Consider the following 18,240-nt stretch of genomic DNA (forward strand, 5'->3'; position numbering starts at 1 on the left):
TGGAGGCTACCCAGACGGAATACAAGGTGTTGTTCCTCCAACCTGAATGTGGCTTCATCTTTACAGTAGAGGAAGCCATGGATAGACATATCAGAATGGGAATGGGACATGGAATTAAGATGTGTGGCCACTGGGAGATCCTGCTTTCTCTGGCAGACAGAGCGTAGGTGTTCAGCGAAGCGGTCTCCCAGTCTGCATTGGGTCTGGCCAATATATAGAAGGCTGCATCGGGAGCACCGGACGCAGTATATCACCCCAGCCAACTCACAGGTGAACTGTCTGGGGCCCTAAATGGTGGTAAGGGAGGAAGTGTAAGGACATGTGTAGCACTTGTTTTGCTTATAAGGATAAGTGCCGGGAGGGAGATAGGTGGGGAGGGATGGTGGGGGGGGGGGGAATGAATGGACAAGAGAGTCGCATACACCTGATGGCATGAACATTGACTCCTCTAACTTCCGTTAATGCCCCACCTCCCCTTCGTACCCCATCCGTTATTTATTTATTATATATGTATTCTTTTTCTCTCTCTCCTTTTTCTCCCTCTGTCTCTATCACTATACCCCTTGCCCATCCTCTGGCCTTCCCCCCCGCTTTTCTTTCCCCCGGGCCTCCTGTCCCATGATCCTCTCATATCCCTTTTGCCAATCACCTGTCCAGCTCTTGGCTCCATCCCTCCCCCTCCTGTCTTCTCTTATCATTTTGGATCTCCCTGTCCCCCTCCCACTTTCAAATCTCTTACTAGCTCTTCCTTCAGTTAGTCCTGACGAAAGGTCTCGGCTCAAAACATCGACTGTACCTCTTCCTAGAGATGCTGCCTGGCCTGCTGCGTTCACCAGCAACTTTGATGTGTGTTGCTTGAAATTCCAGCAACTGCAGATTTCCTCGTGTTTGCGTGTTTTCTCAGTGCAGCCCCTTGGTCATCACTTACTATCAACACTCCCACCCCCTGCCCCAGACCCTCACCTCCCACAACCCATTTTTCATTTTGTTCCTCCTTCCAAAAGATAAAATAACATAGAATATTTAATTATGTCAAAATCATTTGCCTCTGTAGATGCTGTAAGTTTTTGTTATGACTTCAATATTTGCTGTTAACTTTTTCCTTCAACTGGCTGTTTAATGATACACTACATTATCATTCAAATTTATTTTTTTCTTGTTCAACTTTCTGTATTATTAATCTGCTTAATCTATTGCCTCATTTTTTCCCTTTGAAATTATAATCATTCCCTCACTTGAACCCTTCTTCTGCACCCTTTATAGGACTAAAGCCCTCACAACCGTTTTCATTACCCGTTTCGCCAAGACACTGCACCAAGCCTAGCTGAACTGGAGCCTAAACCAATGGAATAGCTCTCTTCCCTCACGACTAGTGCCAGTGCCCAGTGAATCAACTTGTTTTCCTGTTCACCATTCATCAAGCCATAATTTATCTCTCTCTCCCATTCAAGCCTATGCTAATTTGAACAATGGCTGGGATAGCAATGCAGTTCCACTGAAGGTATTCCATTTGCCTCAGCGTGTGGCCCGCCAATAGCTCCGAGGCAGCACGATAGTGTAGTGTGCATCCCAGTAGGATTGGTGGAGCTCACTGAGGCTTCACTGGGCACCATGAAAAGCTGCAATCTGTAACTCACAGAATGATGAGGAAAGCAGTTGCTTGGATACAATACCATCCAAAGTCACACACCAGTCCTGTCATCCACTGTGGTTGTCATTGGCCTCTGATCACAAGGGACACCCTTGGAGTAGCTGTCAATGACTAACTGCCCTTGTTGTTTTCCATTGTCATTGCCCTTTATCACTTTTATGAAGCCAGGCTGATTGAAGACAACTTTCCTCTAACACGGGGGCTGCAACCGATCTTGATGAAGGACGCAGGGCAACTGTAGACCCAGTTCTAGACTGACCGCTCAGATTTCTGTGATTAGCAGCAGCCTGGGCTGGCAACTGGTTTATGAGCAACAGAGAAGGAGCTGGTGGAGTAGTAATGGTCTGAGGAGAAATGTTGTGACCTCGAGTTATGATGCCATGTTTCCTGCTGGATGGAGCCCAGGCCACCTCCCCGGGGCATGCCTGACTAAAGCTAGTCATTTGATGAAGGATCGGTTACTGGAGTGTTGCAAAATTCTCAAATCCTCTTTGATCACAGAATGTAAAACCATGACAGCAGCACTCTGACATGGGGTGGCTTCTGCCGAAATTAAATGAAGTTCAAATGTCACTCAGCAGACGCCAGGGTATGACTGTGACTCCAGGCTAGAAAGGATGGGCTGCAGCTTGGAGCTGGTCTCCCCCATAACACTGATATTTCAGCTGGCACTGACAGGCGTGCCAATGCTGCAAGCTGGCCTTACCCCTGCCCTAACACATCACCGCCCTCCACCAGATTCCTACTCCCTGGCTTGGTTTGCCGTTCCTTGAAATTTACCTTTGCCAAACTGTGCAATGAATTTCAGCCATGGTTAGAGCCGTGGACACATCTTCAATCAGCACCATCAAGGTTCAACCAGCATAAAGAGCTCCTGAAAATGCTTACAAACTAACCAGTATAATTGGTTTTGCAATCATTTGAAAGAGGTGGATGCACAAGTTTAAGCTATGGGCTGCATTATGTCAATTTAGCAAAGGACTTCGACTGATTAGGAGAATGGGCAAAGAAGTGGCAGATGGAATACAGTGTTGAGAAGTGTATGGTCATGAACTTTGGTAGTAGATATGAAAGTGTAGACTATTTTCTAAATGGAGAGAGAATACAAAAAACTAAAGTGCAAAGGGACTTGGGAGTCCTTGTGCAGGATTCCCTAAAGGTTAATTTGCAGGTTGAGTCTGTGGTGAGGAAGGCAAATGCAATGTTAGCATTCATTTCAAGAAGACTAGAATATAAAAGCAAGGATGTAATGTTGACTTTTTAAAGCACTGGCGAGGCCTCACTTGGAGTGTTGTGATCAGTTTTGAGCCCCTTATCTTAGATAGGACATTCTAAAACTGGAGAGGGTTCAAAGGTTCACAAAAATGATTCCAGCATTGAATAGCTTGTCACATGAAAAATATTTGACGGCTTTGGACCTGTATTCACTATATAATTCAGAAGAATGAGGGGTGACCTAATTGAAATCTATCAAATGGTGAAAGGCCTTGTGAGAGTGGATGTGGAGAGGATATTTCCGATGGTGGGAGAGTCTAGGACCAACAGCTTGTGTGGCTTTAGAGCTGTGTGTCAGACATGGATATAAACAGAACTGGGGCCCCACAGGAGACTGTATTGGCTCCCTTCCTGTTTACCCAGTATACCTCAGATTTTAGATTCAACACTGAGTCATGTCATCTACAGAAATGCTCTGATGACTCAGCAATAGTTGGGTGTTTAAAGAGGATGGGAGGATGAATACAGGGCCCTGGTGGAGGACTTTGCCAGATGGTGCAAGCTGAATCATCTGCAGCTTAACATCAGTAAGACAAGGAGATGGTGATGGACTTTAGGAAGACTAAGCCTGCACTGCTCCCTGTTACCATTGATGGTGAGGACGTGGATGTGGTGAGGACCTACAAGTACCTGGGGGTGCACCTGGATGACAGACTTGAGTGGAGCACTAACACAGAGACTGTGTACAAGAAGGGCCAGAGTTGCCTCTACTTCCTGAGGAGACTGAGGATCTCTGGAATATACAGGTCTCTCCTTCACATGTTCTACCATTCTGTTGTTGTCAATACAATCTTCTATGCAGTGGTGTGCTGGGGCAATGACATAATCACGGGTGATGCCAACAGGCCCAATAAACTGAGTAGAAAGGCTGTCACTCTTATAGGAGTCAAACTGGACACACTGGAGGCTGTGGTAGATCAAAGGACCCTATGGAAAATCCTGACAACTCTGGACAATGTTTCTCACCCTCTGCATACCACCTTGGCTGAACAGAGGAGCACTTTTAGTAATAGACTAAGGCAATTGTTCTGGTCCAAAGAGTTTTAGATGAGGTCATTCTTACCCTCGGCCATTAGGCTCTATAATGAGTCAATTTATTGCCAGGGAAGTGATGACTGCACCCTCCCCCCGGTTAGACTGTTGAGGTAACTTATTTTTCATTCTCCCTTACTTTTCTAATATTTGTATATCTATGCACTTGTAATGCTACTGTGACACTGTAATTTCCTTTGGGATCAATAAAGTATCTATCTCTCTATAGCCTTAAAATAGAGGGGCATCCTTTTTGAATGGAGATGAGGAGGAATTTCTTTAGCCAGAGGGTGGTGAATCTGTGGAATTTGTTGCCACAGACAGCTGTGGAGGCCAAGTCTTTATCTATATTTAAGGCAGAGATTGACAGATTCTTGATTGGTCAGGGCATTGGGGGGGAAGGCAGGAGATTGGGGCTGAGAGGTAAATTGGATCAGCCATGATGAAATGGCGGAGCAGACTCGATGGGCCAAATGGCCTAATTCTGCTCCTATATCCTATGGTCTTATGGACTTCAATGCATCTTATTTCTGATGTATGATTTCCACTAGAAACAAACTTCAAGGCCCTTGTATTTTCCTCTCTGTATCACACTTACTGTACATAACACTTTCCATCCGATGCATCATTTTATTCTGAATACATTTGTGCCACATAATACTTTTTATCTAACACACTATAATATACTCCAGCTATTCTGATGTTCTCTCTGCAGTGCATACACCAGCTGTAAAATAGATTTGTCCAACACTTCTAGTTTGGTTTCCTGACAGGGTTAAATAATGCAGTGAAGAGGGTTGAATGTGTTATCTGAGGAGCCTCCCTCCCTCTCTTATCTCTGTTTCCATGGTAAGTACTACTTCCATTATCAGGCTCTGGCAGCCCCACAACAAGGATTATGCTGGTTATTTTTCTTTGTGACAGTGGTCCCTGTGAATTTTGAGCAGAGTTGAGAGAGTTAGTGTAGTTTAAGTTGTTTACTCCTATCTCTGCCATAAAATCTGATTGATAGTTCTCTTCTGAACTAGTGGGAGGTAGAGGATGTCATGTTTGTTGGATAGTATCTTGATAGTGCTGATCTTTGGCAGACACCAATTTTCTCTCTGAAGGCTACAGTTGGCAGACACATCTCAAAATGATAAAGCTCAACCTTATTTTTATTTAAGATATAACAATCCCGAATGAACAGAGCAGTGTTCCTCCCTGTAGTGGGAGGGATATGCATGTTCTTTTCATTCAGGGCTTGGATATATGACAACAAAAGGCCTGCAATTTTTTTTGTCCCTTCTTAATTTCTGTCTTTGGCTGTTTTGGGGAGCTCCTTTCCTGAATTGCTGTAGATCTTGTGGAGAAGGTATTCAGAGATTCTGGAGGTTAACTCAACAGTGTTACAGTAACAAATGCAAAAGGCAAGCTGCTGGAGGAACGGTGGGTCATGCAGCATCTGTGGAGGGAAAAGGTCAACATTTAAGGTCAAAAACCCTTCTGGACTGAGCTTTCATCTCAGTTAGATACTAAAGGGAGAAACAGCTCCTAACTTCCATGCAACAACTCCAGCTGTGAAGCCCTCATGTATAGATGTTTTGTGAAGACCATGTTGCTGATGACACCACTGTCGGAGGCCAAGTCAAAGGTGGTGATGAATCAGGATACAGGAGGGAGAGTGAAAGTTTGGCTGAGTGGTGTCATTATAGGAACACCTTATTCAATGTCAGCAAGACTAAGGGACTGATTATAGACTTCAGGAGAGGGAGACTGGAGGTCCATGAGCCAATCCTCATCGGAGAATCAGAGGTGAAGAGGGTGAGCAACTTTAAATTCCTGGGTGTTACTATTTCAGAGGACCTGTCCTGGGCCCAGCACGGAAATACAATTGTGAAGAAAACATGACAGCATCTCTACCTCCTTAGGATACTGTGAAGATTCGGCATGACACCTAAAACTTTGCCAAACTTCTATAGATGTGTAGAGGAGAGCGTATTGACTGACTGCATCACAGCCTGGTATGGAAACACCAATGCCTTTTAACAGGAAATTCTACAAAAGGTAGTGGATTTGGCCCAGTACCCCACGGGTAAAACCCTCCCAACCATTGAGCGCATCTACATGAAAAGCAGCATCCATCATCAGAAATCCTCACCACCCAGGTCATGCTCTTTTCTCAGTGCTGCCATCAAGTAGAAGGTATGTCTATTTGATGGCAGTAGGAACATCTAGTCAGGAGGAAGATAGAAGCTTACTTAAGGTTCAGGAAGCAAGGATCAGACAGGACTCGAGTCTGGAAGGAACTTAAGAAGGGAATTAAGAGAGCTAGAAGAGGACATGAGAAGGCCTTGGCAAGCAAGAAGGAAAACACCAAGGTGTTCTACGTGTATGTGAAGAACAGGAAAATGAGTAAAGTGCGAGTAGGTCCAATCATGGATAAAAGAGGAAACGTGGCTCGAGACAGTAGAGTAAGGGGAGGTCCTTAATGAACACTTTACTTAAGCATTCACCAGTGAGGACAGCGTAGAACAGGCTAATATGCTGGAATGTGTCAATGTCAACAAAGAGGATGTACTGGATGAGATATAACCCAAGTTACTAGGGAAGCAAAGGAAGAGACTGCTGTGCCTTTGGCAATGATCTTTGCATCCTCACTGGCCACAGGAGTAGTACCAGAAGATTGGAGGGTGGCAAATGTTACTGCTTTGTTCAAGAAAGATAACAGATCATCATGAGAATTAGAGGTCACGGAGTATCACATCTATGGTGGGCAAACTATTGGAGTTTCATAGAGACAGGATGTACAAGCATTTGGAGAAGCATAGTTTGATTAGGGATAATCAGCATGGCTTTGTGAGGGGCAAGTCGTGCCTCGTGAGCCTGATTGAATTCTTCAAGAAAGTGACAAAACAAATTGATGAATGTAGAGAAGTCGATGTATTTTAGTAAGGTGTCTGACAAGGTTTCCCATAGTAGGTTCATTTTGAACGTTAAGAGGCATGCGGTCCAAGGGAAATAGGCTGCAAAGTTTCAAAACTGGCTTGCCCACAGAAAGTAGTTGGAGCATATTCTGCCTGGAGGTTGGTAACTAGTGGGGTTCTGCAGGGATTTGTTTTGGGAATACTGTTCTTTCTCACTTTTGTAAAGGACTTGGATGAGGAAGTTGAGAAGTGCGTTAGTAAGTTTGCTGATGACACAAAATTTGTGGTATTGCGGATAGTGTAGTAGGCTGTCATAGGTTACAACAGGACACTAATAGGCTGCAAAGCTGGGCTGAGAGGTGGCAGATGGAGTTCAATCCAGAAAAGTGTGAAGTGATTCACTTTAGAAGGTCAAACTTGAAGCAAGAATTCAGGGTTAATGGCAGGATTCCGAACAGTGGGATCTTGGGGTCCACATCCATGGATCCCTCAAAGTGAGGTTGACAATGCGTGCTGAAGAAATAGAATATTTTCTGCTACATGTACAAGGCTAAATAAGTAACACTGATAAAGGATTATGGGCCAAACAGGGGCAGATGAGACCAGCTTGCTGGACAATACAGTCAGTATGAACATGTTGAGTAGAAGGGTCTGCATTCCTACTATCTGCTAAACCTCATTTCCTTGTACCATTTATCAAATAAACAATAAATGTTTCATCCCATAATTCTACACAAAAGGTTAAAGACCTGTGGTTAACCTGCTCTATGTAATATTATGAATTGTTAAAATAGTGAGAGGTAATCAACTAATTTTCAACACATTAAGAGCACCTGTGCTTGTTTACTCCCCCCCCTCTCCCCCCCACTCCCCCCCCCCCCACAGCTGTGCAGAGTGGATTGTCCGTCAGCGCCTTTCTCATTCTCCTGGGAATCGTCTGCCTGATTGGAATCATGAGGGAATCTGAACTCTTGCTCAGTGTGGTAAGTTTTGACCAGAAGTTATGAGGCACATGAAATGTCCACTATGATAGCTCTGTGCATCTGAGCTGCTCCAATTTCCTAACCCGCAACAAGCAAGGAGTTTGATTACTAAACCTTTGGTGTGGTGACCAACTGTGACTATGGAATTGCATATGGTTTTAGGAGTTGCCTGGGAAATACTATCTTGCTGTACCTGCATTATTTTCCTGCACAGGCAGGAACTTCTAAAGCACTCACTTTCAATAGGAACTGCTGCTTTGGATAACCTGCCAATCTGACCAGAACTAGTTGCATGGACATAGAACTGGGAATCCCACTTCTCCAACATCTGGTCAGAGGTTGTGGTGTCAGACATGGACACCCAAGAGAAGAATGTGAGGAAGCTGTCTGATTTGTTGAGTTCTTGCAGCATTTTGTGTGTTGCTTGAGATTTTTAGCATCTACAGAATCTCTTGTTTTTATGAAATATTTGAGGATTTATCTACCTCTCCCCAAAAAAAAAGAAAGAAATCTTTAGCTGGAACACTGGAAATATCTGGTTCAGTGGAGAAAATTCTATGGTCATCTTCAGAGGCAGGCATCTGAACTGCATTTCAAGTCAGGTTTGCTACATTGTCACCATCTATTAAGATCTGGGTTTCCAGTTAAAGTATATGTTTTATCCTTCAGTCTGATTGCCCCTGTCAGTGGTTTGCTGACCAGCATTATCACTGATAGCTAGTGACAACTTGTCATGTACACAGAAGCCAGCAACTCAATTCTATATTGAGCTCTATATGCACGGAATAGCTGATCACAAATCGTCTATTTTTGGGTTCTTCCGTTTCAGTGCACAGAGAATTAAAAACACAAGGTCAAGTCACTTGAATTTATTGACCAGTGGTTTGAGGTGGTTATCAAGCAGCCTGAAATTCCCAACACCTAATTCACCAGGTCAATGTCACACTGTCCAGGAGGAAACAGTAAGCTTGAGATTAAGGCGATGAGTGTAAATTTCTTAAGAGGTGAAAGTGAAAGTTTAATTAATATGATCAAATGGTTAACAAAATAAACTCTTGAATCGATTCAATTGAAATTATACAATTACTATAAGACACAGGAGCAGAATTAGGCTATTTGGCCCAGCGAGTCTGCTCCACCATTCCATCATGGCTGATTTATTATCCCTCTCAACCCTATTCTCCTGCCTTTTCCTGATAACCTCTGCTTCAAATATACTTAATGACTTGGCCTCCACAGCCGTCTGCGACAATGAATTCCACAGATTCAGTACCCTCTGGCTAAAGAAATTCGTCCTCGTCTCTGTTTTAAATGGGCATCCCTCTATTCTGAGGCTGTGCCCACTGTTCCTAGACTCCCCCAACTATAGGACACAACTTTTCCACATCCATTCTATCTAGGCCTTTCAATATTTGATAGTTTTCAATGAGATCCTTATTTATTCTTCTAAACCTCAGCAAGTATAAGCCCAGAGCCATCAAACACTCCTCATACATTAACCCTTTCATTCCTGCAATCATTCTCCTGAATCTACCGAAGTACATTCCCATACAATTCCCTACACTATATTACATCTAACACTTTCTTTGACCATTCTCTCAATCTGACTAAGTCCTTCTGCAGACTCCCTGTTTCCTCAGCAATACCTGCCCCTCCACCCACCTTCGTATCATCCACAAACTCAGCCACAAAGCCACCAATTCCATCAACCAAATTATTGACATATAACATGAAAAGAAGCAGTCCCAACACTGACCCCTGCGGAGCACCACTAGTCACCAGCACGCAACCATAAAATGCCCTTTTATTCCCACTCTTTACCTCCTGCCCGTGAGTCAACCTTCTATCCATGCTAGTATCTTGCCTGTCATGAGCTTTTGTTAAGTAGCCTCATGTGCAGCACCTTGTCCAAGGCCTTCTAAAATCCAGTAAACATCCACTGGTCTCCTTTGTCTATCCTGCCTGTTATTTATTACTAAATTCCTTTTCTTCCTAAGCAATTATACAAGCTAAATTACCAATAGATCCTCCAATGCGTAAAGGAAATTGTCTGAAAAATGAATTTAAAAGCAAGATAAGAGCCCAATATGTGCAGATGAGTGGATATTCAAAACATTTTCAAATCACCTTTTGAGTATGAAATTCCTTCCTTTACTTATGTTCAGTAAACTCAGAGGATCCGGGAGCAAATTGATTTGCCATTTGTACAGGTTCATGCGGGCTGCAGCTTGCAGGAATAAGGGAGGGCATCATAACAATTTTTTTTCTAAAATTAAAATGTTGGTAGTTGTGGAAATTTCCCAAATGTGTACAAAACACTAACATTATCTTTGACAGGATATATAAAACCAATCTGAGTAGTCACCGCATTCTGCAATTCAGTTACATTCCACTGGAGAGCAGTGAAGGCATTGTACTGAATGCATCTCCACTCCAAATTGAGGATTGTGCACGATTGGGTTTAAAGCAGAATGTGATACAAGCCACAAAGATGTCAATGTGCATTCTTTCAAGGTTTGGTTTTAATTTCACAAGAAACAAACAGCTGTATGTCAATGTAACTAATGAAAGGATTGCATGACTTGAGTAACTTTCAGTTATTCATGATTGAGTCATTAAAATCAGCTGACTGGACAGTTTCAGTAAAGATACTTGGATATTGTGATAAATTCATTAGTGATTACACATAACATAAATGAGCTTCACCACAATTATTTCTTAGCTCAACTCAGAAATATCAGGGATGCAGCAAAATATTGCTTTGATAAACTGATACCACATGTTAGCAAAACCAAAATTTTTGATTGCACCATGAGAGGTGCCAAAATATTGGGATGCAGAATTAAAATAATCTATTTACTGTATTGAATTTAAGGCTGGATAAATCAATTTAGGGAGACTCTCAGGGGACACAGCAAAACCGAATGATGCCGAACAGGTGAAAGGTTGCCAAAATGCAGACTGGCTGTGCAGAAGTAGGAGAGAGAATGCTTTATTTGAGTGAGCACAGAGCATTTACAGGATGTAGAGTGCCAAAAAAAGATTGTTTATGAAAAATGGTATAGACAGTGTCAATTATTCAAGTACTTTCACACTAGCAATATACCTATAACATGCATTGTGCCTCTGAAATGACACGGCTGTGTGAGATTTAACGATTTACATGGCTTGCAGAACAAAGTACACTTTAGCTGCAAGAAGCAGAATATGTTTCTGAGCTGGTCTGTGCTGCACTGGATGCCTTGTTACTACCCCCCCCCCCCCCACCACGATGTTTTGCTTTGCAAATTACTGGGCTGGCCCTACACAAGGTTTACCTGGCAGTCCTAGCAAGAATTATTATTTGGAAGATGGCCCAGTGGTGCATCTTCCTGCGGGGAGCCTGGTTTGGTCCTGATTTTTGGGTGTTGCCAGTGTGGAATCTGTACGTTCTCCCTGCCTCCGCCTGTGTTTCTCCACGTGTTCCCGTGCACTGCCACATCCCAGAGATATGCCGAGAGGTTCGTTAGCTCCTGCGTATTAGCTCTCGTTTAGGTAACTGGCAGAAGAATCAACAGGGAGTTGTTGGCTATGTGAGAGAAAATATTTACAGGGACACAGTAGAATAGAAAGAGGAAGACTGGGGACCAGCATGAACTTCCAGTAAATAAATCATTATGTCATGTCTTTTCATGCAAAAACATGCTGCATGATGAGCTATAACACTGCTACCTGGTGCTACAGTTTTCTTTTAAAATTCTTACATGGGAGTGTGGATGGCAGGGGCAAGGCTGGTAATTATTATCCTTTCCCTCTCACTCTCGAAATCAATGATGAGCCTTCATGAGCAACTGCTGTGCATGCAGTGAAGGTACTCCCACAGCAAGGGGAACTGGCGTATTATTGTCACGTGTACCAAGATACAGTGAAAAGCTTGTGTTGCACACTGTGTGTACAGATCAATGCATTACATGGTGCATCGAGGTCGTACAAGGTAAATCAAGAACAGACCGTTAAATAAAGTGCAACAGCTACGGAGAAAGCGCAGTGCAGATAGACATTTAAGATGCAAGATTATAGTGGGGTAGATTGAGAGGCTTCAAGGGGTGAGTCGGTGAGAAATGTGGAAAAATGAGGTCATCCACTTTGATGCAAAAAACAGAAAAGTGGCATATTTTTAAATGCTAAGATATACAAAGGAAGTTACACAAGTAACTAAGATGCAGCATGCAGGTGTAACAAAGGCAACATATGTTGGACATGTGATGAGAGGATTTGAAAACTGAAGTTGGAAGTAAGGAGGTCTTGCAGTAATGTTAAAAGCCTGGAATATTGCTAACAGTTTTGTCTTCTTGTCGAAGAAAGGAGGCACTGCCACAAAGGGTGAGCAGTAACAACTTACCAGACTGGTTCCAGGGATGTAAGTTTGGTGAATAAATTGAGATCAAGTCAGGCTTGTCTTGTCTTGTCTTCCTTAGATTTCAAAAAACAAAGGAGATCTCATTGAAACATAAAATTATTACCAAGCTTATCAGGCTAGACACAGTGTGGTTGATTCTCCTGATTAAGAAGTCCAAAACTGGGGTCAAATCCAGAATCAGGGGTAGGCTGTTTAGGACTGAAAAGAAAAATCTCTTCATTCAGAAGGTAGTGATTCTGTGAAAATCTCTACCGAGGAGAGGTGTGGAGGCTTGATCACTGAGTTCATTATAACTGATTAATATTTTTTTCATATAGAGTGTTGGCGCCTGGCCAAGTGGTTAAGGTGTCGATCTAGTGATCTGAAGGTCGCTAGTTCGAGCCTCAGCTGAGGCAGTGTGTTGTGTCCTTGAGCAAGGCACTTAACTACACATTGCTCTGCGACAACACTGGTGCCAAGCTGTATCAGCCCTCGTGCCCTTCCCTTGGACAACATCAGTGATGTGGAGAGGGGAGACTTGCAGCATGGGCAACTGCTGGTCTTCCATACAACCTTGCCCAGGCCTGCCCTGGAAACCTTCCAAGGCACAAATCCATGCTCTCACAAGAGTAACGGATGCCTATTATATTATCATATAGAGTGAGTGAACCAGAAGATATTAGAATTGTGTTTAAAACAGAAGTTTAATCACAATCTTGGTGAATGGCAGAACAGGCTTGACGACATGAAAGGCCTTGTCCTGCCTCTACTTCTAGTGCCTTTATATTCTTGTACACTGTATTAAATATGTGATTTTATATTCAGCAAGATTTGCAGGTATAATTGGTTTTCATGTGAAAACACAGCTTTTATAATCTTGCCGCTCCTCCTTTCCAAATCCCAAATAATATACAAAGGAGGGCAGGCTTCAGCAGTTTTATATTTCCAATTCGGATTTGTGTATTTATATTTAAATAGCTGTGGCTGTTACCAGTAAGTACTTATCCATCTGTTAATATGACCAAACGGCAGTTATGACAAGCACAGCTATTCATATAGTTTAATGGGTAAGTTACCAGACCAGCAGCTGGCGACCTGCACCATTAATTTGGATGTGTAAATTCAAATCCCACTGCAGCAGCTGGGAATGTAAATATTGTCAGAATGCTGCTTACGGACTGCTTGTCTCACTCCCATCAGGGAAGAGGCTATACATCATCCACACCAGGACCACCAGATTCAAAACCGGTTACTTCCTTCAACCCACCAGGCTGATCAGCACCTCCACCCAGTAACTCAGCTTTCTGGCCCACTTCGTTCATGCCAGAAGTGAAGCCCATCTATACTAATCCCAATTGCCTACATTAGGAACATATGCCTCTACACCATTCCTATCCAAGTACCTGTCCAAATGCCCTTTAAACATCATCATTGTAACTGCCTCAACTACTTCCTACAGCAGCATGTTCAAAATATTCACCACACTCTGGGTGGAAAAACCTAATGCTCAAGCTCGACTGTAAATTTCTCTCCCACTTTAACCTGTTCCCTCTCATTTTAGACTTCCCTGTCTCAAAAACAAGCTGACTAACTACCCTATCTGTTTCCTCATTATTCTAAAACTCTATAAGGTCACTCCATAGTCTCCTACAGTCCAGTGAGAATAAATCTTTCTGACTGACTTGGACCCTTAGCTCCCAGTGGGGCAGAGGCCATCAAGGACCTTCTGGTCCTTTTTGCCCTTTGAAATCAGTGGTACGGTTAGAGTTCATCAACGCCTCTGCCATCCACTGCATCCATTGTACAGGGGATTGACTTATACAGTTTCACCAGAGCCCTGTTAGCCGGCCTTGCCCTCTCATGACGGGGATGTAGGGTGGGACCTTGAGAGGTCATTCCAGGCATCATTACTGTGAATCTCTTCTGCACTCTCTCTATTGTTACCACATCCTTCCTGTAGTTTGGTGACCAGAACTGTGCACAATACCCTATGTGCAACCTAACCGGTTTTACACAGCTACAATATAACATACCAACTTCATAATCAATGCCTCTGCTATGAAGCCAAGTATAACCAGTACCTCTTCCACTATCCATGTCACTATTTTGTCTCTACTTTAAGGGAACTATGGACCTGCACCCCAAGGTCTCTCTGTAAATCAATACAGAATTTCAGGTCCCTGCCACTCACTTTGTTTTTGACCTTTCAAAGTACACTTGTCTGGCTGAAATACCATCTGCTACCTCTCCACCAACATTCCAGCTGATCCATGTCCTGATATATTTTTAATCAAATTTCTTTGTTATCCCTGGCTCCACTAATTTTTAATTATATCTGCAAACTTACTTATCATGTCTCCCACCCACCAGTTCTCATCCAAGTCATTTATGTATAATACAAACATCAAAAGAAAAAGAAGATTCAACCAGTCCCCATGCAGTACATTACTTGTTACAGACTTCCAGTCAGCACTATCCTCTATCTCCTCTCCCACAGCAAATCTGTGATCTAGTTCCCTAATTCACCTTAGATCCTTTGCACTTTAACCTTCTGGACCAGAATTAGATAAAGTCTGTAAGTATAATAATACAAATAACATGTAAGAAATGTCTCGGGTGCTAGAAATCCAGAGCAACACATTCAAAACGCTAGAGCAACTCAGCAGGTCAGGCTGCATCTGTGGAAGTGAATAAATAGTTGACATTTTGGGCCGAGACCCTTCTTCAGTTCTGGAAAGGAAGGGAGAAGATGTCAGAATAAAAATCTGGGGGGAAGGAGGCTAGCTGGAAGGCAATAGATGAAACCAGGTGGGTGGGAAAAGTCAATGGCTAGAAAAGAAGGAAACGGATAGTAGAGGAGAGTGGACCTTAGGAGAAAGGGAAGGAGGAGAGGACCCAGAGGGAGGTGATAGAATGGTAAGAAGTAGTAAAGGGGTATAGAGGAAGAGAGGAGGGGTTAAAAATAAAACTCATGGTACCATTCATCACTACATACTGGACTGTGGTCAAAACCTTGAAAAAGAGTTTCAGAATAAACCAAAATTATTGGTTTTCTACTTGACAATTACAGAAAAACTTGATCTTACTTTTGGGGTTAGTACAACTTTACATTTTCCAGTTTGGGTGGAAAATAAAATAAAAGAGGAGGAAGAGGGGAATTGGGAGCATCAGTAGCCACCGAATAGAAACCAGGACCTTGTAAACAACCAGATTTACCACCCTTAGTATTCCCATCTGTGATGAGTTACAATGAATGCTTTTGATTTGCGATATTCATCGGAAAGTCAGCAGTGGTATCCAAAACAGCTGCAGTCCAGCTCCCACTGCCTCGGGTGAAGAGAGTGATCATTTCAAAACCTCGACTATCATCCTGGCTGTGGGTTTACTGTTGTCAAGCAGAAAGCTGAGGAGACTGCAATACTGAACCTTAATGGAACAGATTTCTCAGCCTGAACTAAAATTTGACTCTATGATTGATAACAGAATTCCTCCTGAAATTGATTTAGCCAGCTTGTCCCAGATGAGGTGTGTTCTATTTAGAGAATTTCCTCAAACAATTCATTTGGGTAAAAGCACAGCCACTGTGTAATTCAGTCATGCAAACCAGGTCCTGTTATGCTTTGTGACTTCAAAACATTAAATTGATTCAAAGGAACGCTAGAGAGTTGAGAGTCTTAATTCATCTATTACTTTAAGAGGGGCACGCACATATCACATTGTAGTGTCATGTCATATGCAATTTACTTATTTTTACATGTAACCTGCAGTGTTATTTAAATGAACAAGAATGCATATTCAATAACATATTTGCATTATTTTTCAAATATTACTGAAATATTAAATACACAACTGGTCTTGCATGTGATTTCGGTGTTAATGTATAATTCTTGCCAGGTGACAGTGAGGTCACTGACAGTACAAAAAATGGTTATCGAACTCTACTCGAAATACGTACATAGCTAAGAGTTGGCCATATTGTTGGCTCCGGAGACACATGTAGGCCAGACCAAGTAACGGTGCCCCATTTCTGCCCTGAAGGACAATTAGTGAATGAGGTGGGTTTTTAACCACAATAAAAAGAGAAAATTCTGGAAATAATCGGCAGGACTGTGGAAAAAGTTAGCATCGGCATTTCAGTCTGAGACTCCTCATCCTACTAACCCTATCCTTTAGCAATCATAAAATGTTTCAAAGCATTTTGTTAACAAATTAGGAAGCATGTAATAAAACATAGCAAATACTGCACAGGGACAGGCCCGATGACCCACCATGTCTGCACTGCCCACGATGCCAATCTAAACTAGTCCCGTCAGCCTGAATGCAGTCCAGATCCCCCTAATCCCTGCCTGTTCAAGCCTTTTAAATGTTGTCTTTGCACCTACTTACACTGTTAACCCTGACAGCTTGTTCCAGGCCCCTACCAGCCTGTGTACAAAAAAAAGTGCCTTGATCATCTCTTTTAAGATTATGTCCTGGTGAAAGGTCTCAGCCCAAAATGTCAGCTCCTTTGATGCTTATTCCTCTCTGTAGTTGCTGCCTGATCTGCTGATTTCCTCCAGCACATTGTGTATGTTACTCTTTTAAACTTTACCCCTCTTTTCTTATCATGATGTCACTGTTCTCTTACCTGAACTCACAGGCTTCTATGTCCTTCTCTATAGTAAGTGCAGAGGAGAATTATTCATCAAACAACTTACTCATTTCCTGTGGCTCCTCACATAGATTACCACACTGATCTTCAAGTGAATCTCCTCTCACCCTTCAAAGTTTCCCTTTTGTTCTTAATATATTTATAGAATCTTTTTAAAAATTCTCCTTTAGCTTATTTGTCTAGCTGCCCCTCAGACTTCAGCACTCCGGAAAAAAAATCCAAGTTCGCCCAGTGTCTGCTCATAGCTAACACACTCCGATCCAGGTAACAGCTGCTCCCTCTCGAAGCCTCCACATCCTCACTCACATTAGCAGAACTGCATACAATACTCTCAATGTGGCCTAACCAATGTGGTCTGCTACAGCAGCAATATGGCTTGCTAACTATGATGCTCAGTTCCACGATTGACGAAGTGAACCATGCCATTTGCCTTTTTTACCACCCTATGCAACTTTCAGGTAGCAATGGATTCGCACCCCAAGACCCCTGTACATCAATGCTCCCAGGGGTCCTGCTATTTACTTCCCTCTTTCATTTGACCTCCCAGAATGCATCACCACACTCTTAACCTTAACCTAAGTCCATGTAGATAATATCTGCTGTCCTATCCAAATTAATCAACTTTTTTCGTCTCCCCAAAATTTGTGAGATAGGACCTCCCTGACCAAGCAGTGCTGACTATCCCTAATATCCAAGCTTTACCAAATGCCAGAAAATACTAAATTTAAGAATATTCACCAGCGCCTATAATTTCCTGGATTATCTCCATTGTCCTTCTTAAAGAAAGAAAAAATATTGGAATATTCTCTAGTTTTCTGGGACCTTGTATGTTAAAGAGGATACCTTGCCTCCGTTAGTACCCTGGGATAAGTTCCACCTGAATTTTTGCAAGAAACCTAACACCCTCCTCCTTAATATCAACATGTTTTAAAACGCCAATATAACCCTTCATGACCTCATCATCATCCATTTCCTTCTCGTTGATGAAAACCAATATGAATTATTTGCTTAGAAACTCACCCACTTCCTTTTGCTCCACAGATAAATTTTCTCCTTTGTCTGTGAATGGACCTACCCTTTCCCTAGCTACATTCTTATTCTTTACATATGTATGAAATGCCTTGGAATTCTCTTAATCCTACTCACTCAGAACATTTCATGGCCCCTTTTAGCTCTCCTAATGCCTTGTTTCCTGCTTACTTCATATTCCTCAAGGACCTTGTCTGACTTCAGCTTCCTACACCTTAAGTATGTTTCCTTTTTCTCTGACTGAACTAACAATTTCTCTTGTCAGCTGAAGTTCCCAACCCTTGCCAATGTTATCTTTCATCCTCACAGCTGCATGCTAGTCCTGAAACCTAACT

At 42.6% G+C, this 18,240-nt stretch overlaps 1 protein-coding gene across 2 annotated transcripts in view; it reads left to right on the forward strand.

The window, feature by feature from the left end:
- Nucleotides 1–18,240, forward strand: part of LOC134354292 (tetraspanin-32-like) — a 71,293-nt gene that overhangs the window by 16,859 nt on the left and 36,194 nt on the right. For both annotated transcript variants that reach the window (XM_063063220.1, XM_063063219.1), the window contains exon 3: nucleotides 7,750–7,847. In XM_063063220.1, the coding sequence (XP_062919290.1) occupies nucleotides 7,750–7,847 (98 nt within the window). The remainder of the gene's footprint in view (nucleotides 1–7,749; nucleotides 7,848–18,240) is intronic.

This window comes from Mobula hypostoma, chromosome 11 (genome assembly GCF_963921235.1).
Source record: "Mobula hypostoma chromosome 11, sMobHyp1.1, whole genome shotgun sequence".
NCBI classification, from domain to species: Eukaryota; Metazoa; Chordata; class Chondrichthyes; order Myliobatiformes; family Myliobatidae; genus Mobula; species Mobula hypostoma.